At 38.4% G+C, this 26,330-nt stretch overlaps 1 protein-coding gene across 4 annotated transcripts; it reads left to right on the forward strand.

The window, feature by feature from the left end:
• sh3glb2b (SH3-domain GRB2-like endophilin B2b) lies at nt 1–24,145 on the forward strand. 4 transcript variants are annotated; one of them, XM_067521444.1, is made up of 13 exons: nt 1–159; nt 756–897; nt 1,205–1,216; nt 6,176–6,304; nt 6,791–6,924; nt 11,421–11,513; nt 13,500–13,562; nt 14,923–14,946; nt 15,082–15,171; nt 17,234–17,334; nt 19,024–19,038; nt 19,969–20,170; nt 23,002–24,145. In XM_067521444.1, the coding sequence occupies exons 1-13, from the start codon at nt 43–45 to the stop codon at nt 23,107–23,109; spliced, it is 1,230 nt and encodes a 409-aa protein (XP_067377545.1). In that variant the 5' UTR covers nt 1–42; the 3' UTR covers nt 23,110–24,145. The 4 variants fall into 4 exon arrangements, with proteins under 4 accessions (XP_067377545.1, XP_067377547.1, XP_067377546.1 ...); XM_067521446.1 differs by lacking the exon at nt 19,024–19,038; XM_067521445.1 differs by lacking the exon at nt 1,205–1,216.
• The last annotated feature ends 2,185 nt before the right edge of the window (nt 24,146–26,330 follow it).

Consider the following 26,330-nt stretch of genomic DNA (forward strand, 5'->3'; position numbering starts at 1 on the left):
CGCAAGTCACGTGACCCTTGTGGCCATAACATCTACCAGCTGATGTCGAGTCCTCTGCTTAGAGTCGAACATCACCACCAAACAGATACGCACAACATGGATTTCAACGTAAAGAAACTAGCATCGGGTGCTGGACTGTTTTTCACACGAGCTGTTCAGGTGATGAAGTAGCTGTGCTAATAACGCTCACGTAACGTTAACGTTACAAGTGGCTCTGCTGACGCTTCCTTTCTTTTTGACAGCCAGCTTAAAGGTTAGCTAACTGTTAACCAGTTAACTGTTACTAACCTTCAAGTTTAGCGTCGATGTTCGTAGTGCTGCATTGCTTGGCGAACGTAAAGATGTAAATTAGCAGCAGACACTCGACTTATTATTCTGCTGCGCCCTGATGGGAGTTAAGGCCTAACCGAGCTCGCGTCACATCGAAGTTGAACACAGCGCTGTCCAAATGCTAGTACTGAAAGTGGTGGTAGCCACTAACGGTGTCGTTTTACCGTAACGTTATCTCAGAGGGGAAGCTAGGTTACGAGTAACGGGTAAATAATAGTCAATTCTATTTAATATATGTATTACCTTTTTATTAATTTGTGTAACTTTGAGGGTATCAAGGGAGAGGATAATCGAGCTAGAACAGGTCGTGAACTGGACCCCGCATGACGTCACGACATGGCGGCGCTTTATCCAAGAATTGAGGGAAGCGCCGAGACAGTAGTTCACCTGTGCGGAGTTTGACTGGTGTGTTTGCTCTGCCTCAGTACACAGAGGAGAAGCTGGGCCAGGCGGAAAAGACTGAGTTGGACGCTCATTTCGAGAACCTCATGAGCCGTGCAGACTGCACCAAAACCTGGACTGAGAAAATCTACAGACAGACTGAGGTCCTGCTGCAGCCCAACCCAAGTATGACATCAGTGTAGCAATCCTTTAATAAGATGTGGGAAGAGTATTCTAGGGTAGATATTATCTTCATCTGCTACTTAGCTGATTTTTACTTAATTATAAGATGGGGAACTGTTGGGCTATTGTTTTTAGCATGGAGTTAATGTTAATAAGGAACCAAAATATAACAACAAAGTAACGCTGGACTTGGCACACTGGTGGAAAAATGGTTAATTCAGAGAACTTATTAGCATCAGATTTATATATATCTGTCATACTGGAGAATAGGGAGCTCTAACATGTGACTTTTTGATTCTCCATGCTACAGTTGACCATACTGGTGAGTATTCTGCCTCTCAAATTTTAGTGCCCTGCTGTGGAAAGCTTTAATAAATGTAAAATATTAGTACATAGAGTTAGTGAACATCAGCACCAAATCAGCACCTAATTCTTTAATATTGAGACCAGATCTGGCTGTAAGACTTTGTGTTCTGCTCAGACTCCAAGCATGAGTGTGACTATGAGGGCTGAGATGACTAAGGGTAAATCCTAAAATGGCCCACAAATGATTGTGAGTCAGCACAATCATTTGCAAATGATAGTTTGTGCAAAATGGGTGATACATTGAGATACAAACTCTTGCCCTCCTGTATAATTTAATGTTAACCTCTGTGCAACTGGCCTCGGCCAGTGTGTTTTGTGTATTAGGGTGGGGATCTTGATTAAGCTTGTCTTCACCTGGCTATTAACTGAAGAATTATATTTTGGTTTTCTGTCCATATTTAAGCATAGAATGTTGAGCTCTACCCAAGGTTGTCTTTCCTGTATCAAGATATCTCACTTAGATCATCATCATCACAGGAGATGATAATGACCACTATAAAAACTTTTAAGTAATAACTTTACACTCAGAATTGCGACTTTAAATTCAGAATTATCGCTTTTCTTTTCTCAGAAGTAAGTCAGTCAGATGTTTAAAGTCAGTGCTCAGTTTTCTTTCTCAGTTCTCTTAAGTTTTTTTGTTTTGTCAAGTTGGCTTTAGTTCATTGACAAAATTACAGCTAAAAAATATCATTTTATAGGGCTTAAAATGGAAGATTGCACAAAGAAATCTGAAATTATAACCTCTTTAAAATCAACACTTAATACAATATACCAGAAATAATTATTGTCACATCACCTCTCGAACTAAGTACCTTTTTAATGATTTCCTATTGTAGACAAAGGGCAAGGCCCCTACAAAGGGCAATTCAAGGTAGCACTAGCATGAGGCTTGAAATCAATCAATCTCTACCCAGCCTTCCCTCTGCATGCTACAATTCAGTCACATCCTGCTACACGTCCAGGCATTAGTCATTATTAAATTATATAACAGTGAGCCTCTATCTAAAAGTTTTCCACTGCTGTCTGAATCTGACTGAGGGTTGTTGATTTGCACTAAACAATATTTTGAAAATGTTACATCTAATAATGCTAGGGCTTTACTTAAAATTGTGACAGATTAAAAATGTTACAGTAAGTTTCAGTTTTGAAGCCATATGCAGTTGCTAGTACAATATTTGCAAAGCTCCAAAAGCACTTCCACACTTCCCATTAAGGTAGTGTCTTTTTAAAATCCTTTTTAATGATTGTACATTCAAGATTGATTGTATTGAAGGACGTAGTATATGGACAGAAAACCACACTATAATTTTTAACCTTACAGAAGGTCTGATAAAAGAAGCCCTTTATGAGCGATTTACCTAAGGTGTGAAGAGCAGAACCTAATTCTGAAACAGGTCAGGATTTACTCTGTAACCCTGGGACTATAGCTACCCATATTTCTACTCTTTATATTTTTATTTTTTGTCAAGTCTCTTCACCTCATCTCCTACTATTTGAACATCTTATCCTCATTACTTCATATAGCAATCTGCCATCATGTCTGTGTTGGTGGAACATTGAAACCATACTTAGCTATTACTACTACTTTCTGTACGTAGCATGCATGATGTATATTTCTGTTGTTTTAAGAGATTTTCACGAGTACAATAGGACCACGTGTTAGTACATTAGTATTTAATTAACAGTAGATTTTAGTTTGTAATGTTACCAAAAAAAAAACAAAACCTACAATTTGGTACATAAGGACAGTTTGCTTATTGCCAAGCCTGTTAGCAATAGCTGTAGGGATGATGTATTTTTGCAGGCCATCCTGGAAATTACCCTTTTTTTTATCACCTTTTTTTTTTTTTAATTGTCATTTTGCCACTTACCAAGTGCATAGAATTAAATGTGAAAATCCCTTAAACATGTTATCCATAGGCCCTATTTAAAGTATCTAACCATTTTAGGTATCTAACCAAAGGCCCATTCTCGAGATCCAGAAGTGAAAAATGCTAACTGATTTCCAAGTCCATTTTTAAATGATCTAATTCACTTAACTTTACAAAAATCAAACTGGTACTACACACACTGGTAGCACAACTGACCTTTTGGGTCCAGACCACACAGTAGTTGTGCAGTTTGATGAGGAAATACTACAAAGTACTGTGATTCAAGTTTTACATGCTAAAAAAAGTAAAACTACAGGAATAAAACCAGTAGCTTTTATCGGTTTATAAAAGCTGCATACAGAAGAAAAAACTGCCCTCTGTACCAGTTCTCTCTGGTACACTTGCACACAGTTTTTTCAAGGTTTTGTCCCAAATCTGTGAATTTATTCTTTCTCAGTTTCTTCAGTCTCGTCATGTAATTCCACACCAGGTTTTTTTTGACTCAGAATTGGTATGAAGTGGAATCAAAGTCCTGATCATATACACAGTCATACATACATGTGTAACATGCCTTTTTTAAAGTTTCTTTAGCAAACAATTTTTGTAAGAGAGAAAATAAAAATTAAATCTATTCACAATCACATTCACTTTTGTACTTGGATTTTAAATAATTTTACAGTTACAATATGGCAGCAATTAATTATTGGAATTTTCCATCCAGGCCTCATTCTACCTTCATAATATTAGGTAGGTAAATAATGATAGAACTAAACTAAATAAATGTTTAAGAGTTTTGCATAGCAGCCTACTTTGTGTTTTAATGACTTGGCGAAAACCAAAAAAGGCATCATATTAAAACTTAGTTTGTTTACTCTGGTCTAAATGGGTAAACTGGAAAACTTGGTCTGTTTTCCCTTTTGGTTTGGTTTCCAAAAATCCAAGCAAACCAAAACGCTTCCAAGAAGTCACATAAGATTTTACTTGTTCCCCCTTTTAGTAAATGGATTTGGGCCAAGAACACAAAAGTAAATGCAGGTCCTAGCCTGTCCTGTTGTGAACTGGTGAATATTCCAATGAATTAAAAATTGCAGATTTGAAGACAAGCTGTCACCTGGGTGTTGAGCTCAAACTTCCTGTTTTGGGGCCTTCCAGGTTATGACATGTTTTCCCCACAAACAAACCATTACAGAGTTGGTTTATGACATCACTGAGACCCTATTAAATAAAGCGTGCTGCACAAATATTAAAGTGGAAAATGAACCACAGTTGATTTAACTGGGTGTAAAAACACCATTAATTAATCCTCCTCAAGGAAATGTTTTTGCCAAAGATGCTCAGTATACACAGTAAAAACAACTACGCTGTATATGGAAAGTTAAACGGCAGAAGAAATGTTGAATTAATGTGTTTAAACATTAACAGCCCACTGACTTTAGCACATCTTGTTCGTCACTAGTTTCTTACTCACAGTCCTAAAGGATCTGGTTCAGCGCTAAATATTGTTCTGATTAATTAATTTATTAGTGAGTAGAAAAACCCTTTTCACTAAATGGTGAAATGTGAGATCAGCTGATGGTTTTACTAGATAAGTAATTTGAGATAATGAGATTTTCCATTAGTGTTAAATATTGATACCTTTTGGCATCACAAATGATGATAATCTATGGTCTCTTGGACAAAAGTGGGGTTGAAGTGTTTTTCCCCAATGAAAGCAGACACATGAACATAAAGTTTAATTTTGTCCTTGCATTACTTTAATTCAGTAAATAAATAGGACAGATGAACAGACATTAGCATTGTTGACATTAACTTGCAACAGCAATGATGAACACCAGCTAAGAACTGGAAGCTGGCAGCTGAAAGTTTTAATTATCACACTGCTTTGCTAAGAGGAGGAGAAGTTCCTAATGCCACTAGTCTGTAAAATTTAGCAAAACATATCCATGATGTAATGCTCGCACAGCACACAGGTGAAGCTGATGTATGTTGCCACTGAACCTCGAATAAGAAGAAGGAAGTAGTTGGAAACTTGGATTTTCGAAAGGGAGCTTAAAATTTGATGTAGGTGATTGCCTGACAATTCTCTGTGCAGGAAAATCCCTGCAGACTGACCCCATGATTTTAAAAACCGGTGTGTCCCTGGTGGTATTGCGTGACTGATAAGAATCAAGTGTCTAAACTTGCACAGTACTTTATATTTTAGATAATATTTTAGTAATAAACCAAAGATGCCACCCAAGCCTAAGCATCACACTCATCTACACAGACTCATACACCAATGCTGCTATGCAGCTGGCCACCGCTCACTGGGAACAACTAAGTTGGGGTTCAGTGTCTTGCTCAAGGACACTTCAACATGTGACCGGATCAGCCGGGGATTGAACAAACAGCTGCGACATTGGTGGACAACGACTCTACCTTCCTGCACAACTCATTGTGTGGTGTTCATGAAATCATTGGATTACAGACAGTAGAATAGTCTGTAAAAAGTGTAGAAGTAATGAGTCAACTAGTTCTAGTTCCTTTTTTGTCATTTTTGCAAGTTATTATGTCCTTGAGTGAATGTGTTCTTTTGACCATTATCAAAAACAGCAGTACAATCCACCCTGATGTATTGTAAGATATTTGTGTTTTTTCCCCCAGTGTTTTGCTTGGTAACATTTTATTTACAGACACAACAGTTGGGTCCCTCATGTACTGACTACATGAAAACTACATCTAAAATGATTTTCATTCTCTTATTACATCATAACTTAAATGTCCTCAAAGTTTTCTCTTACGTGCCCTAGAAGATAAGAAAAACTACATGAAATAAATACCAACCATACAGCTTAATACGTGTTGAATTGGGTTTTGGATCAATTCTCAGTTGCCAATAAATTTGCTGTTTATAGACTAATTGAAAAGTCATTGCTATAGAGCATGTTATTATTTTTGAGTCTAGTTTTCATTTAATCAGTACCAGGAGTCGAATCAAAGGTATCCAAATGTTTTTTGGTTCTGAGTTATGTCATAAGTGAAACACTTTTTGACTATTCTTGCAGGTGCTAGAATTGAAGAGTTTCTCTATGAAAAGTTGGACAGGAAGGCACCATCCAGAATTACCAATGCAGAGCTGCTGGGTCAGTATATGCAGGATGCTGCAAAGGAATTTGGTCTAGGAAGTCCATATGGTGAGTATGTTCTCACTCAATAACAACCTTTTTAAGAGATGAATCCTTAGGTGACACTGACTCCATTTGCAATCTTTATTAACACATGAAGTGATTTTTGAATCTTATATAGTGTTAATGCATGTACTGGCAGTTGAAATACTAGTACATTGACCAGACCACATCTGGAGATGACCACAGTAGTCTGTGCATGTGACCATATTTTCCCAACATTTTTGAAAACTTCCTGTATGGGGGTGGATCAGTGGGTAGAGAATCGGTGTTGGAATCCCAACCTGGGTTCGGATGCAGAAGGCTGTGGGATTGAATCCCTCCCCACCGGGTGTGGCCCCTCCCAGCCATTAAGGGCCACCTTGGTGCCAGTCCTGAGCCCGGATAAAATGGGAGGGGATGGGAGGAATGATAACTTTTCATGTTTTAAGGCCTGGCAAATGTGGAATTTGTAATGGAGAATCTGGCAAATGGATGTAATGTGTTTCTTCTCAGGGAATACTTTGATGAAGGTGGGGGAATCTGAAAAAAGATTAGGTGCAGTAGAGAAGGAGTTCCTCCAGACATCAGCCATCAGCTTCCTTACTCCTCTCAGGAACTTTCTGGAAGGAGACTGGAGGACCATTTCAGTGAGTCTAAATCTACTGCTACCACTGTCCTGATATCACTAGAAAGGCTATTCACTGTAGTCATTTCAATGTTTGAATTTCAAGGAGAAATATTTAGTAGGAAGTCTATTCATCATAATTCAGGCAATGTACAAAGCTGGGTCATGCTCATGTCTGGCAGCGGTTAATAGTTAAGTTTTTCCAAGCCATACAGTTGTATGTAAAAGTTTTTGAAATAAATTCTTTTAAATTTAAAAGTTGCAAACCCGACTTCTGTAGGACATGGATCATGAAACACAGTTTTCACCAAATATTAATTTGTTAATTAAAGTTGTTTAATGTCTTAAATTGAAAAACATTATTATGGTATCTGCAAAGGTACGTGCACATGTTCGTATTAAGTCTACAATTGGGAATTCGGACACATTCCATGCATGCTCAATGCAAAACATGATGGCAATTGTGGTCAGCAGCAACAATGAGAAGAAATGCTCCGTTGTTTGTTGTGCGTGAACAACGTGAAAAAGTAAACGCGAACTCACTGTCATCTGAAACATGTCAGGGATATAAAAATAACCATCTGTTATTCCTGTGAGTAACCGATTTTCTCCAGAATTAAGTTTTTGTATTAAAAGTAAAAAATAACTAAGAGATTCAATGTGATATCAGTATTTTTAAATATATAAATAACTATCCCCATCGAGAGCCATGCGGTGCTGGTCATAAGCCTGGTAGAAATTAGGAAGGGTTGGGTCAGGAAGAGCATCTGACGTAAGAACCGTGCCAACATGCAGACAAATGATCCACTGTCCACAGAAAGAAGTAGTTCTACAGTACAATAAGCATTAGGATGACTAACCGCTAACTTATCATTTCCCCCAAAAAAAACGTAAATAGATTTTGAAATGTGCAGAATGTTTCTGTTTATCTGTATTTTAAAATATCTCACAAATTTTATTGTGAGTTCCATTTTGTAGTTGGATTCCTGTCTCTTCTCTTCACTTCGAGATAATGTTATTAAATGTCTGTTAACTAAAGCAGTGAGAATGTGACTGAAACTGAAATGACAATACACCAAAGCCATCTTAATGTTACTATCATGCTAACATGCTAATTAGCATTATAACCATCAAAAACTCCACGGAATTAGTACAAAATTACAAACATACACATGTAGTTACCCTATGGCCTAAACTAGGTAGTATTACTTTAAAATGATCACACGGTGTTAACGTAACTTTCCCAATGCAGACTGACATACCAGGAGAAGTACTGCAGTGTTATTGTAAAGTATAAAGACTGCTACTAAAGTATAAGCTGCGAAAAAATCCGGGAATACGATGAATAGCAGAAAAAAAATAACACGTTGATTAAATGTGCATTCGGCATATTGATATAAAACCTGTCTGACTTCACAGGTTATATTTACCAAGCGAATTGATCCAAATACTGAAGACCTTATTCACAATTATGCATCTTAAAACATTAACATAACATCACTACGGCGTCTGTAAGTAATTTATAATAAGATGCATACGGGCACGAGTGTGATTCCACCTTTTTACTACATCTTAATTAATGGAGCAGCTTCCATTTACCTGGAGTTACCAGGTTACAGTCTTTCTCAGGAAAGCTGATTTCTTAAGTGTCATGTGAACAGGAAAGCTGGTTTCCCAAATAGGAGCAGGGGATTAGAGACACCTGGTTTCCCCAGATATACATGTATTTCTGTCAGAGAACGCGTATTACTCTGCCATGTATGCACATCACCAGGTCTTTCAATCTGCTTTCTTCAACTGTGCGTGTGTATAACAAAAGGCTGCAATCAGCAAGTGACATGCAGCTTAGTCAAAAAATTAATGAAAGGAGAGGTTGTTAATGGTAGAAGTCTAAATGAGTAACTTTACCCCATGGATTTTAGAATTTAGATTCAGAATTTCACATAACCACGTTCCTTAAGTGTGTGTAAACACTGTTCCTCTTCTCCTTCCTTTCCTTTGGGCTGTTCCCTTTCAGGGGTCACCTCATGTGCCTCCATCTAACCCTGTCCTCTGCATCCTCTTCAATCACAGCAACTAACTTCATGTCCTCCCTCACTACATCCATAAATCTCCTCTTTGGTCTTCCTCTAGACCTCCTGCCTGGAAGCTCCAACCTCAGCATCCTTCTACCGATATATTCACAGTCTGTCCTCTGAACATGTCCAAAGCCCCTCAATCTGGCCTCTTTGACTTTATCTCAAACACATCTAACATGAGCTGTTCCTCTGATGGAATCATTCCTGATCCTGTCCATCCTTTTTAATTCAACTTTATTTATATAGTGCCAATTCACAAAAAGGTATCTCAAGGTACTTTACAGAATAAAGTCAAGACTACAAAGATGTATAGAGAGAAACCAACAGTTCCCCCTTGAGCAAGCCTTAAGCAACAGTGGAGAGGAAAACCTCCCTTTAACGGAAAAACCTCCAGCAGAACCAGGCTCCGAGTGGGCAGCCATCTGCCTTGACCGGTTGGGGTAAGTTGAAGGTGAAGAGAGAAAATAAATAGAGCAACAAAAGCTGCTCTCTGCTCTCACTACAAATCACAATGTCATCTGCAAACATCATAGTCCATGGAGATTCCTGTCTAACCTCATCTGTCAGACTGTCCATCACCAGAGCAAACAAGAAGGGGCTCAGAGCTGATCCTTGATGCAGACCCACCTCCACCTTGAACTCCTCTGTCCCACCTACAGCACCTCACCACGGTCTTACTCTCATACATGTCCTGCACCACTCTATGATACTTCTCTGCCGCTCCAGACGTCCTCATATAATACCACAGCTCCTCTCTCTGCACCCTGTCATACGCTTTTTTCTAAATCTACAAATGAATTAGCTGATATGAATCTAAGATACAATACAACTATAATACAATACAATACCCTATGACCCTCTGAGCAGCAATATGGCATGAAACCATATTGCTGCTCACAAATGCTCACTTCTGCTCTTAGCTTCCACTACTCTTTCCCACAACTTCATTCTTGAAATGATGAAATTTCAGTTTTCATGATGGTGATAGTATCTTTACCTTGATACAGTATCAGATCACCTACATTTTATCTCTTACAATTGTACAAAAACAGATGGTTTTAATTAAAGAAAATAATTCCTATTATTATGTTACATATCCCTTGTTTTATATGAAGCATGTGATGACACCACTAAATTGTTGGTTTCGCTTTTCTATATAATTTTATGAGCTGTTGTTGCAGCCCTTGTTCAGGTGTTGTATATTGGGAGATTTCTCTTTTCAGTCTCCTGCATGTACAAATGGGTTAAGATCTGGTGATTGATTTGGCCAGTTAATCACGATAAAATAGTACAAATTTTAAGTCTCTTGTTGAACAGATCTTCCACCACACTTTTGCCTTTTCATCAGTTTGGTGAAGTGTGGTGCAGGAAGGTAGAGCGGTCGTCCACCAATCCCGCAGTTGTTGGTTCGATCCCCGGCTCCTCTGTCACATGTTGAAGTATACTTGGGCAAGACCCTGAACCCCAACTTACTTGCTCCTGGTGAGCGTTGGCCCCCCATCAGTGTGTGATTGTGAGTGCAAATGGGGGATTAAGAAGCCGTGTAAAGAGCTTTGAGTGCCAATAGGTAGAAAAGCATTTACCGCAGAAGACCATATACCATTCCAGAACTTTTATGGCTCATCTCTGCTTTCCAGGCTAAATCCAGCCTGGCTTTTCAATATGGTACTACTGGAGATGGATCTGCATCTTGTGGCATCTGTATTTCTACTTATAAAGTTTTCCCCAATGGTGGATTGTAAAACTTTCACCCCTGCTTTTGTAATGAGTAGTTGTAGTATTGTTTGGTTGCCATATTCTATGTATGTTGCTTATTACACCAGCTGTATTACTTTCTTTCTAAGGACATTGGTTCAAAACCACCGTGACTGAAAGAATGAAGAAATTTAGTATAGATACATACAGTATGTTTGTTTGTTTGTCCTTTCGGCTTATCCCGTGGGTTCAGGGTCGCCACAGCGGATCATTGTCCGCATGTTGATTTGGCACAGTTTTTACGCCGGATGCCCGTCCTGACGCAACCCTCCCCAATTTCTACCGGACCGGCACTGCTGGGGGAGGGTAATGGGCTGTTATGGGTTCAGTGTCTTGCCCAGGGACACTTTGACATATAGCCAGGGCCAGGGATCAAACCACTCACCCTGTGGTCCGTGGACTTTAACAACTGAGCTACAGCCGCCCCTATAGATACATACAGTATGCGAAGTATAAATCCAGTTTAAGAGATTTAATAGAAAATATAAGAAAACATAACCTACATTATTTTTAAGTCTGTATCTTTGAGACATGTACCTAACCACTAGAGGTCAGCATGGTTGTTTACAGTTTGGCAACACCTTATAGTGAAGTTTGCAATGCCAATAGCATAGCTTGAATGGTTGCGGTTGCTTACAGACTAACTAACCCACGCCTTCATTGTCTTTGCATGTATGTACTGTAGAAAGAACGCCGTCTTCTGGAGAATCTTCGCCTCGACTTGGATGCCTGTAAAGCACGTCTGAAGAAAGCCAAGGTGGCTGAAGCTAAAGCTGCTGTGAGTATTGTAGTGCCTCCCAAACCACAGCCTGCATCCCCACAGTTCTTCCATAAATAACTACTGCAGGAAAACTTGTGCTGCATGTGTTAACCATGACTAACTGTCTGTGTATTCACATGCTTTGCAGTGCGAGGGCGAAGTGAGTATTAAAGACGTTTCTAAAAACTTGCAGAAAGGTGCATTCTGGTTATTATTCCTGTGTTACTTGCTCTGTAGGTTTTTCTGTGCCAGTCCGTCATCGGTGGCCAGAAACTATAAAGCAAAGCTTTCTTGTCTTCAGTAACAAATCATGAGGATTTTGGGAAAAAAAAAAAAAAACATCTTCGACCTGAAGGTGACTCTTTGCAGAGTAAGCTTGATATGAATGTTTTGTCTGTATGACACAAGTACCCAAGAATAGTTACAAATGGGTAATGTGTCTGGGAATGTAGTTAACTACAGACTGACGTGGTTAAAATTATAGTTCTCCATGCATTAGGACCTTTCAAGCTAAAGACCAGTCTTTACTCTTCAAAGATCAATCTATATCTCACCAATTCACAAACCATAGTTTCTATTCAGTTTATTGTCTTCATTGTACAAACACACCAAGCCGACATCAAAAAACTAGTAGGATGTGGTGTTTGTCTGGGCCACGAAACGCATCTTAACACACCGTACAGACTACAAAGAACACCCAATTACACCCAAGTATCACTTCCTTCATCTGTGAAAGATGAAGGAAGACCTAGAAATGTGCCTATATAAACTGTAAACGATGCATTTGCTTACTATTTTCACACAACTCTTGCTCACCATAGATGGTTTATAGATAGTCCTGAGAATATGTCTGATAATTTGTAAATGGCCCAATGATAGTTGTCACCCTTTCTCTTTTCAATCACTGATTTCCTAAGCTAAACAGCGCTTTCTTACTGATGGGATTGCCCCAGATTTAAAAAAACAAGACCGGCCCGAAAACAGACTGTCGGCTTGGTGTGTCACTGCCCCTAGAAAACCCAGTTTTCCTCATTCATGGGCCTTAGATGTTTCCCCACTCAGAATGTAATAGTTTTGGCAGCAGGTGGATGTGCAGCCCTGACAGAAATTGGCCCAAAGACGTTAGTATTAAAGTCTGACTTCCTTTTCTCATTGTTTTGACTTCTGCCCAAAACGATTTATATGCCTGAAACAGAAGGTCCTAATTGATAATGTTTCTTGAATAACAAAGATATAGTATGAATATAAAAATTAAAACCTTTTTTTTCAGTTTTGAGCAGAAAGGCTTTCTCTAAACGTTCAGTATGATTGTGACAAAGCCTTACAAATATAACTTGTATGCATGTTAGCATGAGCATGGTGATATGCCACTAACTGGCTTTTAAGCTGGTCGCATTTTCAGTAAATATTTCAGGTCAAAGACCTATTCAAGTTAGTCACAAGTTTCAGTCAGTATTTACATTTAGGGTTGCATCACCTTGTTGCACCTGTCTTTTTGAGTTTGAGACACACCTAATGTAAAATTGTGCTGGCAGGTGTACACTGCCAACTGCTTCTAATCTACAAGGGGTGTTACACTAAGGCACATAACTTTCATTTTAAAAGTAAAATAAACTGCTCTACCTAAAATAATATTAAATACACAAAGCAATGAAAATAAAACATCTACAGGTTTTCAGACTTTTCCACTCTGCAAGAACCTCATGATTGGAGGTGGACCACATAGCTCATAAATCAGTAAAATATTAATGTATAGCATTTCATTAAATACGTTTTATGATATTGGAAAACAGAATTAACGCCTGCTAACAAGCACTGATTGAGCCATTCACACAGTATCTGTACAGCTTTGTACCTCACGATCATCAAGATCATGGTTGTATTTCTGCAGTGTTCTGATTGATTTGTTTGCATTTCTTGCATAAAGTTTGTTAAAGTGCCACACACAAGTGCACATGAATTACAGAATTGTAGAAGTACTAAATGACTCTTCTCTCTCTGTAGATGGCTCCAGATTTTCAGGAAACCAGACCACGCAATTACGTGCTTTCTGCCAGTGCTTCTGCGGTAAGGAAACCGTTTTCATTTATTAAGCAAAACGAGACGTACAGTTTTCTTTTTAACAATAATGCAGTATTTTTAGGCTCTGTCTAAATTCTCTAAAAAACAGCACTTGAAATGTTTGAAACTTTTAAAGTCGTCGTCTACAAAAGGCTGACATGTTTAGCCAAAACTTGTATTTCTTATGTTTTTCTTTTGGTACTTGTGTTTCTTCGATGGGCAAGAACGGATGGGTAGAATACTTTTTACTACAGTATTTTCAAGTTGCTAGAAAACTATGCTTTATTAATGTTTAAACAGGATGTATTTCCTTCTCGTAAGAACAGTGAGTGAGTTTAGAATCACATACCAGGGCTCTGTGTCATGTCTGGTTTTATGTGGTAATGATGAAAGTTGGCATCCTATTGATAAGTAGTGTTTTAACAACCAGAAAGATGTTGCTCATTAACTTATCTTAATCTCTTTTATACTTTTTATTGCTCTGGGGCTTACATTTACTTACTTGTTCAACAGTAAAACCTAAAATAATTTTTTTGTTTTGGCCCTCCATTGTTTAAAAAACAGTTAGCTTGTTATTACAGTAGATTAATATATTTTTGTTTAAGCAATCTTCTTAAAACTGTATCTCATGATCACAGCAAACAAGCGTATTTATGTATTTGTATTTGTGTATGTATTTATTACTGCAAAGTACAAAGCATTCAAGTAAAGTCTACACCAGGCTGAAAAGCAATGTGGCACTGTCCTTTTAAAAGTTACAAGTCTGACCACACCCAGAAACGCCGGAGCTCACTGAAACATGATTTTCAGGTAGTCTTAAATTACTCTTTACTCACTCCTTAAAAAAGGTGGATGGCCACCCACCCAGAGCATGTTTTTTCTTTTTTTTTTCCTAAAGGTTCTTCCGTTAAAGGGAGTTTTTCCTTTTGGTTATCGTTTCTCAGTTTTTAAGACGAAACTGTCAGAAAAGTGATCATTATTGAGGCCATAGTGGGGATAAGGTGGACTTGGGTGCATTATATTGAAAGGTTGTTCTAATTTTTTTTGCTATTTTAAATGAAGGCCCACCACCATAATATAATGCAATTTTAGTATAAACATCAGGAGAGGAGAGACCTTTATTTAACCCCAAACTTGGACTACACTCAAATTTTAACTTCTAAGATACACCTACACTACCACCACTGACAGGATGTGGTCTAGGGAGTAAGCAATTTATTTTTAGACTTCAGTCATAAACTGTCCTTTGGCTACACCGTACATTACACTAAATAATGTAGTGAGTCGGTCTTTGGAATAATCATTGCAATAGCATTGTTTATTTATTTATTTTTTTTCAAAATCTCCTTTTTGCTTGCCCTTTCAGCTGTGGAGTGAGGAAGTGGAAAAAGTGAGTAGGAGTTTTTAGTAGTTGCATTACTAAGATTAGTCATTATTTTTACTGTTTATTACCAATCACAGCATGATTTGTTTAGTCATACCGGCACATCATAAGCAAAAGAACTAATTGTTCCTATTGTTGTAGGCTGAACATGAACTGCGAGTGGCCCAAACAGAGTTTGACCGCCAAGCTGAGGTTACACGGCTGCTTTTGGAAGGCATCAGTAGTACACATGTATGAAAGACACCACTTTTATTTCTAACATATGTATGTATGTCACTTTTTTAACCACCTCGGGGAGATTTTCAAAAGGTTCCACACTGTTCTTTTTATCAAATACATGTTGATGTGATTGAATTGAACTTATGTGTACATATATTCTATATGATATGTAATTATGGCTGCTGCATTTATACACCTTTTTTTTAAGCCTTTAGAGAATGTGTGCTGCAGCATGACTAGTCTTTGCTTGTTGGTATCAAGATACTAGCTCTCTTAACTTTGAATTATAAGAACATGTTGGAAAAATGAATTTTAGATCATTTCTAGTTTGGACATTAAATTATTTTGCATTTTTCCCATTTTTGTCTGATGCAAGAATCTAGCTGCTCAACAGTACTGTACCTTTGTTGCTGGATTTTACATTTTATAATGAGCCAGATGTTTTCTATTGCTGAATGGTCTGAACAGCAGGCAGGCCAGTTCAGCACCTGAACTGTTCTTCTGCGAAGCCATGGATGCAGTATGTGGTTTAGCATAATCTTGCTGAAAAAGTCTTCCCTGAAAGAGACCTTTTCTGAATGGGAGCATATGTTGCTCTAAACCTATGTACCTTTCAGCATTGTTGGAGCCTTTCTACGTAAGCTGCCCACATCATAGGCACTAACGCACCCCCCATATCATCAGAGATGCAGACTTTTGAACTGTCCGCTGATAATAAGCTGGATGGTCCCTCTCCTCTTTAGTCCACAGGGCACGATGTCCATGTTTTCCAAAACAAACTTCAAATTGTGATTCATGTGACCAACAGTTTTCAGTTTTACTTCAGACTGTTTTAAATGAGCTCTGGCCCGTAGAACACTGCAGTGTTGTGTTGGATCATGTTCACATATGGCTTCTTCTTTGCATGATACAGCTTTAACTTACATTTGTGGTTTGCACAGCGAAGTGTGTTCATAGACAGTTATTTGTGTTCTTGAGGCCATGCAGGGATCTACAGTAGAGAATCATGCCTGTTTTTAATGCAGTGCCGCTTGAAGGCCACAAAATCACGCGTATTTAGTTTTAATCTTCGGCCTTTTCCCTTGAATACAGAGATTGTTCCTGATTTTCTAAATCTTTTGAGGATATTCAGGGTCAGTAGTTTGATCTCCGGTCCTGGCTATATGCGGAAGTGTCTCTGGGCAAGACACTGAACCCCTAACAGGCCATTCCCCTCCCCAGCTGTGCTGTGCCCGGTAGAAATTTGGGGAGGGTTGCATCGAGAAGGGCATCCGGCATAAAAACACATGCCACATCAACATGTGGAACAGGTCCTTTTGTTTTTTAATTTTATTCAAATTACAATTAAAAAAAAAAAAGAAGACGCTAATAAACGTACTAATACACAGAAATCTTTACTGATTTTTAGGTGGAATAGGCAAGACGGAAAAGGGCAGTTCTAAAAGAAATGCTCCAACAGTTAATATAGTGAGGTACAAAGCGGCACGCTCATTTAACAGCATCTTGCCTATTGTGCCTTTCTGTCCAATGATTTCTTTTTAATTAGTACGTTTATTAGCTTCCTTTTTTTTTTTAATTGGAATTTGATAACTACAACATCCTGAAGGGGTTTGTATAATGTGGTGGAGCATAACAAGCAAATTAAAGCTGTTTTAGAGTAATGAGGCACAGGACTGGTTGAGCAGAGAAAGTTGATTTCCAGTCTTGCGTAGCACTAGCTTAACATGCACACTGCAACTTGAATAAAAGAAGAGAGTATAATCAACTTTATTGATCGCACTTTAAATGATTCTCCATAAATTACTTTATATATAACCTTGTATATTTCACATGAACTGAAATGTATACAGTCATTAAAATCAACTCCAGTTATTATCAGTTATTATCATTTATATAGAAAGAGTAATTCTGCCTAAAGGGAACTTGTACTTTTATTTTGTGCTGATACTTTGTACCCAAGTATAATTTTCAACGCAGGACTTTTGTTATGGTATTGATAGTAAATAAATTATGTACTTCTGAGTGAGTACTTCTGCGACTACTGCACACTGAATGTGTCGTTGTTTATCTCCAGGTGAACCACCTGCGATGCCTGCATGAGTTTGTGGAGGCCCAAGCAGCTTATTATAAGCAGTGTCATCTCCACATGCAGGAACTACAGAAAGAGCTGGCAAGGTGAGAACCAGATGACAAGCCTTGCTTTTTGTGACTCATCTTCAATGTTTGTACTCTCTGATGTTCTCAAATTACTAAATATTTGTATTGCAGTGATAAAGGTTGTAGGCTACACAAGCTACAGTGCCACATTCTCAGTTAAATGTGTTAACTAATAACCAGTGATGGATAATCACCTTCTATTAGCACCCTTTTTAAGCATCTACACATAGCCATTGGGATAACTGAATAGTGTGTAGGTATTAAAATATTATTCCATTTTATATATAATACAGTTTAAATGTGAAGCAAATCTCACAGTGCTACAAGGAAGATGCAGAACAAAACTGTAAAAATGTCTACAATGAAAACAATACAATAATCTGAAAAGATCTAAGAAAACAGTCTAGCTAAAATATGCTTAGGGGATAGGGGCAATGTGATGGTATTTCCACACTGTCAACAGGACCCTGGCAACACGGTTTTGTACGCATTGGAGTGTTTAAAGGGTCCTGCCAAGAATCCTGATAAGGAGCGTGTTCCAGTGGTCCAGCCTAGAGGAAACAAAGGCATAGGGGAAGGGGTTTTCTGCAGCAGGGACTGAAAGGGAAAGGCAGAGTTTGGCAATAATACGGAGACTGAATGACTTATGTTTCAGAGCTATTAAGCTACAGGGGGTTTTGCCTCATCCAGGCCTCTATCTCCACCAGTCAGGAGGTCATGCATGTGACTATGGCAGAGGGGGTGGAGGAGGGGGTGACCTTAATGTAAAACTGTCATCAGCATAGCAGTGGAAAAAGATTCCATGCCTGAGAGACCCTTTGTCCTTCTGTGAAATACAAGTGGAGCCAGAGGAGGGCAGTGTCGAAGAGAGTCCAATGTAGTGCTAAAGACGGGGAAGGAGGATGTGAGGATCTACAGTGTCAAATGCAGCAGTGAGGTTGAGAAGGATGAGAAGAGATGGGTTGGCTGCAGTCAGAGGCCATCAGTAAGTTGCTGATGACTCTGATGAGAGCTGTTTCAGTGCTATATGAACCTCAGAAACCAGATTGGAAGTTTTTGTAACCACTATATAATATGATGTGGTTGTGGAGTTTTTCTAAAACCTTAGAAATTAATAGAATGTTGGAGATGGGCCTGTAATTGGGCAGGACTTCAGGATCTAAGGAGGATTTCTTGAGATTAACTTTGAGCAGGGGGGAGGTGAGGGCACAGGTGGATGGTTTTGATCAGAACTCCTGCTGCATAATGAGGAACAAGTGTGATTGATACTGTGAGATGACCTCAATAGTGTTGTCAATGATTGGAATGGGGATGTTTGAGGATGAAAGAGAGAGACGGAGTTACAAAATTATATCAAATAATATCTTCTGCTTGTCACAAGGCTTACAGAATGTCCCGAAAAATCAAAATACCAATGTTAAAATCCTATTGACTTGTTGTCAAGGTAATCAGTTAGATGCTAACTTCTGGCTGTGTCTACTAAAACATTTCATCTCATTGGAACTCTCTCTCTTGCAGTAATGATTCAGGTAATTCACTTTTGTGCCCATAATTTTAGCGTTTAATAACATTTAATAAGTCAATTCTGATTAATCAGCATGGGCCATCCATCCATCTATGCATGCATCCACACATACATCTTTTTCTTTTTTTTTTTTCTGGCTTTGTCAAATAATGTCATCATCTTCCTTATCTCCGTGCTCTCAGTTTGGATGAGGATGTGTGAGTATAACCCACGATGTGCTTGTCGTCTTGTGTGTAGCGTTGATTTTATCTTTTTCTTTATCCACCTGTTCTGAGCTACACTGATGCATCCCAAACAGCGCATATTAAAAAGTGCTGGAAACTGGACATTGTTGCATTAGGCATTATTCCTTATTTGAGTTCAAAATGGCACTGAGGTCAGTTTTGTGGTTCTGTTTTTGTGGTGGTGCAACAGTGCATTTTTTTTCAACAAATGCCACCAAGCTCTTGTAAAAATAATGAAGCACACCTCTTACCCCTATCTGCCAGGTTGTTTTTACTGGGTGCTGGAGCTCACTAATATTATATATCACGACATTCCTCCATGCTTTGTTTTATTCTTGACGTGCATTACTCTGCTGCTTTACATTTTACGTCATAATGTGTCACTTTACAACACAAGAGGCTGAATAAAGTGTTGGTTTGACTAGTAAGTCGGCTTAAACAAGCAATTTTTAAAAATTCTATAATTCTGTTGATCTCTTAATAGTTAACATAATTCCTCTGTGCTCAAGGTGATTTACTGCAACGATGTCTTTCAAGTTGTTGATTCTATAGGTTTCTTACTTCACTATGACTGAAAATGTGACTGAAAGTACATTAATTTCTCATCACATCCCCTGTTGTTTCTTATCGTTTGTGCATCTTTGTCTTTTCCACTGCTGCAACCACAAACCAAATAAAGATGTGATAGACTGTAATATTTGTTTTCCTTGAAACCAGTTTTGCTTGACAAATATATTTGTTTTTCAGTCTGCAGTGTCGTCATTTCCAGTATAGACGTGTTTGACTTACTTTTGTTATGCATCATTTCTTGTTTTTTTTGATGATATTAAGTGTTTTGTAGGTTTGTATTCTATTGTACTACATGTTCTGGTATAAAAAAAACTTCTGCCTGCTTTTACACAGGCTTCCCAATGCATTTGCACTGAACTCCACTCATTCCTTGGCTACTGATGGCAATGAAGCAGAAGGCATCAGCAGCCCTGTGGAGACAGATGCACTAAAGATTGAGGAAGTTCAGGCACCAGCCACAGGAAGTCGCAAAGCCAAAGTCCTTTACGATTATGATGCTGCTGACTCCAGTGAGCTTTCCCTTCTGGCTGATGAGGTGAGATATTATTATCATCATCCGCATCCTACAGTAAGTGGCCCAGCAATGACTATTACCCCAAGTTAGCATGTAACACTAATGCTGTATAACATCATTAGCTCTGATGGCCACGTGCTAGCAACTACATTAACTCCCTGCAGTAACATGCTCGGATTTTCAGCTTGTGTCTGATATAATGCAATAAAACCCACACATATACAAAACTGAAGATGCCATCTGGAAAGTTAAGGGAACCCTAAGTTTCCTAAGAATATTTTTGTATGTGTGAAAAGAAAATTTGCTAAGACTTGTCAAATTACTGCTCTACCATTCAGTTTGGAGGGACGGCCTTACTCGGGCAGAGTTGTGGGTATAACCAAACACCCTGTGTTCTTAAGTATAGATTTAACTTTGCTCCTATAGATGGACAGATATAACTGTACGAATTTCTTGACTTGTGTCTTTCCTCAGACCCTCTTGAAAGTGCTTGACCACCAAAGTAGACCAAAAAAAGCCAATCTGCATATCAAACATTTTGTAAAATAGCCTTGTATTCAGTTTTCACAAACAGAATATTACCTTTACAACTTTAAGGTGTCCCTGAACTTTACCCCAATTGCAGAATTTGAAGCTGTGAACCAGATGCCAAATTGTGCTTATTTTAGTTATGAGGTCAACTGCTACTTTCAATTTGTGTCAAGCTTTCAGTCCAAGTTAGAGTAATACATTAAATAAACTGCATTAAGACAGGTTCAAAACAGACATCTCCTAGATGTGAGTGCTCTGCTTTGACCACAAAACCACCGTAGCACATTATGTTCTCCCATAGAGACGTCTAAAACTATAATGCTGGGGGCTGCACCTTGCTGAGGCCTGTTTTAATTATGTTACAATTATTGAAGATACCACTACACAGCTGCACTGATCTTTCCAGTTTTAAAGACATTTTAGCCTGCTATAAACTTACTGAAATTATTAATCATTGGTTCGCAGATTTAGCAGAGAAAATGGAATATGCCATGCAGACACATTCTGCCTGGAATCACAAAGCAGTTTTAGGCTCAAACATCTGTAGGCGTTTAAAGGCACTTTTACTCAATTTTACCCACATTTTGTTCATGTTACAACCACAAATGTTAATGAATTTCATCGGGATTGTATGTGATAGACCAACACAAAGCGTCACATATTCGTGAACTGAAAAGAAAATGATAAACTGTTATACAAATATTTTACAAATAAATATCTAAAAAGTGTGACGTGAATTCATGGTGGGGATGGTGTGTTCAGGGTGATGTGCAGTGTTAGGTTTCAGCCACACATAGCATTTAGCATTTAAGCCAAAACATTAAATTGTGGTCTCATCTGACTAGAGCACCTCCTTCTACATGTTTGCTGTGTCCTCCACATGGCTTGTGGGGATTTCTTATGTCTGTCTTTCAACAATGGCTTTCTTCTTCCCACTCGTCCATAAAGGACACATTTGTGGACAGATGCATCTCTGATTAATGCTCTCCTTGCCTGTCAGTTTAGGTCGATGGCCATGTGTTTGTAGGTTTGCAGTTGTGCCAAACCATGTTTCCATTTAGGGATGATAGATTGTACAGTGCTCTGTCAGATGTTCAAAGCTTGGGAAATACTTCTATAACCTAACCCTGTTTTAAACTACTCCACAACTTTTGAATTGCAGTTAGTGGTATCAGAGAAAAGGGGGCTGAGTACATATGTGCGTGACACTTTTCAGATATTTATTTGTAAAACAATTTTTAAACATTTATCATTTTCCTTTCACTTAACATTTATGTGCCCTTTTTTTTTTTTTGTGGTAGTCCATCACAAAAAATCTCAATAAAATACATGTTTTTGTGGTTGTAACGTGGCAAAATGTGGAAAAGTTCAAGGGGTATGAACACTTTTTCAAGGCACTGTAGATGATTTTACAGCACAGACTTTATTCTAAAAGCAGATATTACGTTATTGGCATGCATTCTTCAGAGCTTAAAATACAATTTGTTTTGGCAAAGTTTTGTTTGTTTTTTTTTGCCAGAAAGACTTTAACTTCCCCACCCCATCCACTTGTCACATCTGGACTGGATTAACAGGGATAATTTGAAGGCTAAAACACAGTTTCAGTTGAACAATGCATGCACACAAAAACCATGCGATGCGTTGCCCTCATGCCGTCTTTAATCATATGCATACACAGTTTTCTCAAGGCAGCTGTAGGTTAACTCATGGAAAGGGGATTGTTGCTAGAAATTAACCGGTCAAAATATTTTAGTGACTTCAGTTTGTCTCTGCGTCCACAAATTCAAGTTAAAATGCTACCATATAAAAAATTTTTTAAAAAACAACCAAATATTAACAAGATCTAGATCATTGATGTCCTCTCTTGGAAGCAGTGACTTGAGTTTCTTTACAAATAACATCAAGAGGGGGGAAAAATACATGATTGTTATTTAATTTGCTGGCACATCTTGTAAGTATGTTGAATCCAGTGTAGAAATGGTAGAGTTTGTCGATAGCTTAGAAATCTGTAATAAGGGTTTACTTGACTACTGGTGAAATGCATTGAACAGAAAATGCTTAGCATAAATAATAGTATGATAGGTGAATGATTCTACAAAAATCTTCACAGAGTTGAACCTTAACTAGCCCCACATTTTCTAGGTTGTTATCTGCAGCTCTGATCAGCTGCCCATTGCCCATCCATGAAACCAGAGGCTTGTCCCAGTTGTCTCCTAAACATTTTATCGTTGTCTATTTATTCCCCTTAACCTGAAAATCGTTTATGGAGTTGCACATTTTGAATGTCTTCGAATGATTCCTCTTCATGTCCTATGTTTCAGCTCATTACAGTTTACACGGTGCCGGGAATGGACTCTGATTGGTTGATTGGAGAGAGGGGAAACCAGAAAGGAAAAGTGCCTGTCACATACCTGGAGCTTCTCAGCTAAACAACATGCATACAGTACACTCCCACACACATGCATGCTGATCTTAATATAGTTGTGAGGATTATTAATTTAATTGACTTGATGCATTCCCAAAACCCTCCCCCTGATGTTGACTATACCAACTGAATGCCTAATCCTAACCTTCCCCAACCTCAAACAGACCTTAAAAGTTATAAGGAGGAGCCAAAACGTCCTCATAAACAATGGTACTAAACTAAAAATTGTCCGCACAACCATAGGAAGACACAAATACACAAGTGCATGTGTGTGAGTAATAAGGGTATTTGATTCACTTATTTTCATAGTTACATATTACTTTCAATATCACTCACCCACAGTGTGTGTGAACACATGTACACTCCTCCATGTACTTCTCATAACACACAAGCGATAATGTAGATATTGTTACAGTGAATACAGGAAAACATGGGGGATGGGTAACATGTCTGTGTGTGTGTGTGTGTGTGTGTGTGTGTGTGTTTGTTTGTTTGTTTGTTTTCGCAACATTCTTCCCTATTTATTTTTGCACATACCAAAGGTCCAGGTAGACCTTTCCACTGTTCCACATTAAATTAAGCTGTGACACACTGTCTACAGTGTTTGGTGTTTGTTTGTCTGTTATTGTCACCACTTGTCTTGAGAAAGCAGCAACATAGAGAAAATAAACATGCAATAAACCTGCCTTCTTTATTCTGCTGGTTTAAAGGGTGATAACAACACAGATCCTTCATTTAGGGACTTTTCATCTTGACGTTGACAAACATAAAAAAAAAAAGACGAGGATGACTGACAGGTCATTATGTTGCTGTTACACTTTCAGATTAATAGACACCACTTCAAATCCGTGAATAAAAAAATGCATCCTAGTTTTATTGCAGAAATGTTTTCTTCTCTTCCCCTTTCTCCTAAGACAACCATGACCAGATTTGCATTTACTGTATTCCTTTTTATTTATTCTTGATGTGCGCAAATATGAGAGATCACCTATAACTACTATATTGTTATAGTTGTCGTCAACAACAACAACAGGAAATATGTTTTTGTTTGTTACCTTAACCTCTTGGAAGGCAGATTTGCCTTTATTATTGAAATGAATTGAAATGAATGTGAATAACTCAAACAGTTTAGCCCTGCATGGGCTTATTTTTATTTTATTTTATTTTATTTTATTTTATTTTGAGGGGGCAGGGGGCAAGATATCTGTTTGAAGAGTAATAAACATGAAGAGCCCCATCCTAGCTGCCTTAAGACGATGGGAGGGAACTGCTAAAGTTATCTGCTGCAAACCAGAGAATGCTCTTCACAACCAAATATTAAAAACTTTAACGTAGACCACGTTCGGCATGCAAGGCTGTACTGTAACTCCTAATCATGTGTGTCTGGTTTGTGTGGTTTTTGGTCTGCTCTTTTTAGGTTTACAGTGTTCCTGATTTTTGCTTTTTTTTTTTTTTTTTTTGGGTCTGTTAATACTTTAAAGTGTCTTCAGTCTTAGTGCTGCATGGGCTACAGCTAGCCTCTCCTGCTGAAAGTGTAATGTGTGTGTACAAATATACAAGTTAACTCTGTTTCACCTTTGTTTAGTTTCTTTGCCAGCCTGCCCTCGTGTTTTTTTTTCTTTTATAATTTTGCAACATTTTACAAAAATGTTTTATTACTCTTGTTGTGATTCAGTTGTACCTCATCTTGTATTATTATTATTATTATTATTATTATTATTATTTTTGTCAAATATGTATTGCCTGTTCCTTAACCATCCCAAATCAATTAAACTTATGGGATTTAATAAAAAGTCTGAATTATTTGAGTTTGGTTTGAGGTAGGATGTGCCCTTCACTCTTCACCAAGGCTTTCTATGTACAATTACAGGTAATCATTAAGCAGAGGCTTTTGGAATGTTGCCTGGTGGAATTGGGAAGTAAACCACTGACCCTGTGTTTCTTTATCATGTCTGTGTAAAACTAACATCATCATCATCATCATCAGTTATCTCTCCCACATGGGAGAGATAACCCTGGGTCTCCCCTCAGGGTCTCCAATGTTGTTGTGCCCTTTAAGGTGCTTGAACAACTTCAGTTATTATTATAACCGAAGATTATTTCTGAATCATTCGGAGATTTCCCCCACTAGCAACCGCTTGATTCTAATCTTTCATAGGTGACAGTGGGAATGAAGACCAACCAGTAATTCAGAAGCTTCTGTCTGGATGTTTGTAGCTGTAGCGGCTCCCACTCAATAATCATTTTTGCCAGTATTGGTGAAACACAGAGGGGCTCGGTAGCATAACAGCTCCAGGCGTGTTATTTCTGTTCAGCTTTCCATGTAGCCGTGCCCTGTGCATGCAGAGTTGAAAGTAATTCAACAAGTTCGGGACAAGATAAAGATCGAACGAGCAATTCCAGGCTGCAGCCTCACAATTCCGTCTCCGTACCCGTATCGTGTCACGTCCTGTTTCTGCACGCTCTTCAGGTTTCTATAGAACTGTTTACTGATTAATTGCAGCTCTTATTTTACTTAAATAAGTGACTTCTCCACACAAGAATTTATAATTGGGACGTGACATGTGGTTGTGTTGCACAAGCGCCTGTTCTTGTAAAAACGTAACTAGCTAACGTTTATTAATTCCACATTTTACCCATTTTAGCTTCGCTAGCTTAGCAGTTAACCCTAATCGGTTACGGTTCGTAAGAGATCTGATGCCAAACAGACGCCCGACGTTCTCCACCAGTCGGTTCACGTTTCTAATCGGTTTTTCTCCACCCAGTGACTCATTTGCTGAGAAATCAACTCTGGTAATTGGCAGCTCCATAGTCAGAAACGTGAAGTTAGAGACTCCAGCGGCCGTAGTCAGATGTTTTGAAACTCTTGGCTAAAGATAAAGGTAAATATAGTAAGATTATTATTCACGTGGGAGTTGATGACGCACGATTACACAAATCGGAGGTCACTAAAATACAAGTTGAATCGCTGTGTAACTTTGCCAAAACAATGTCGGACTACGTCATTTTCTCTGGAGCCCTGCCAAATGTGACCAGTGACGACATGTGCAGCTGCGTGTCGTCATTCAGGGGAAAAAAATCCACTACAGCTAAAAAAGCTGTGAACAATTTTAAAGAAACACTTTTTTAAATCATTTGCTTTTTTAAAATCATCGATACGGTGGGAAGGAGCCACTGGTACAATATTGGATAGAGTTGCCCCTCAGAAAAAGAAGGCAGCAAAAA

The sequence above is a fragment of the Channa argus genome, chromosome 11 (assembly GCF_033026475.1).
Source record: "Channa argus isolate prfri chromosome 11, Channa argus male v1.0, whole genome shotgun sequence".
In the NCBI taxonomy this organism is placed as follows: Eukaryota; Metazoa; Chordata; class Actinopteri; order Anabantiformes; family Channidae; genus Channa; species Channa argus.

Coding starts and splice junctions, on each gene's coding strand:
- sh3glb2b (XM_067521444.1), top strand. CDS start 43: ATGTCGAGTCCTCTGCTTAGAGTCGAACATCACCACCAAACAGATACG. Junction 160..755: donor TTTTCACACGAGCTGTTCAG/GTGATGAAGTAG, acceptor GCTCTGCCTCAG/TACACAGAGGAGAAGCTGGG. Junction 6,305..6,790: donor TGGTCTAGGAAGTCCATATG/GTGAGTATGTTC, acceptor GTTTCTTCTCAG/GGAATACTTTGATGAAGGTG.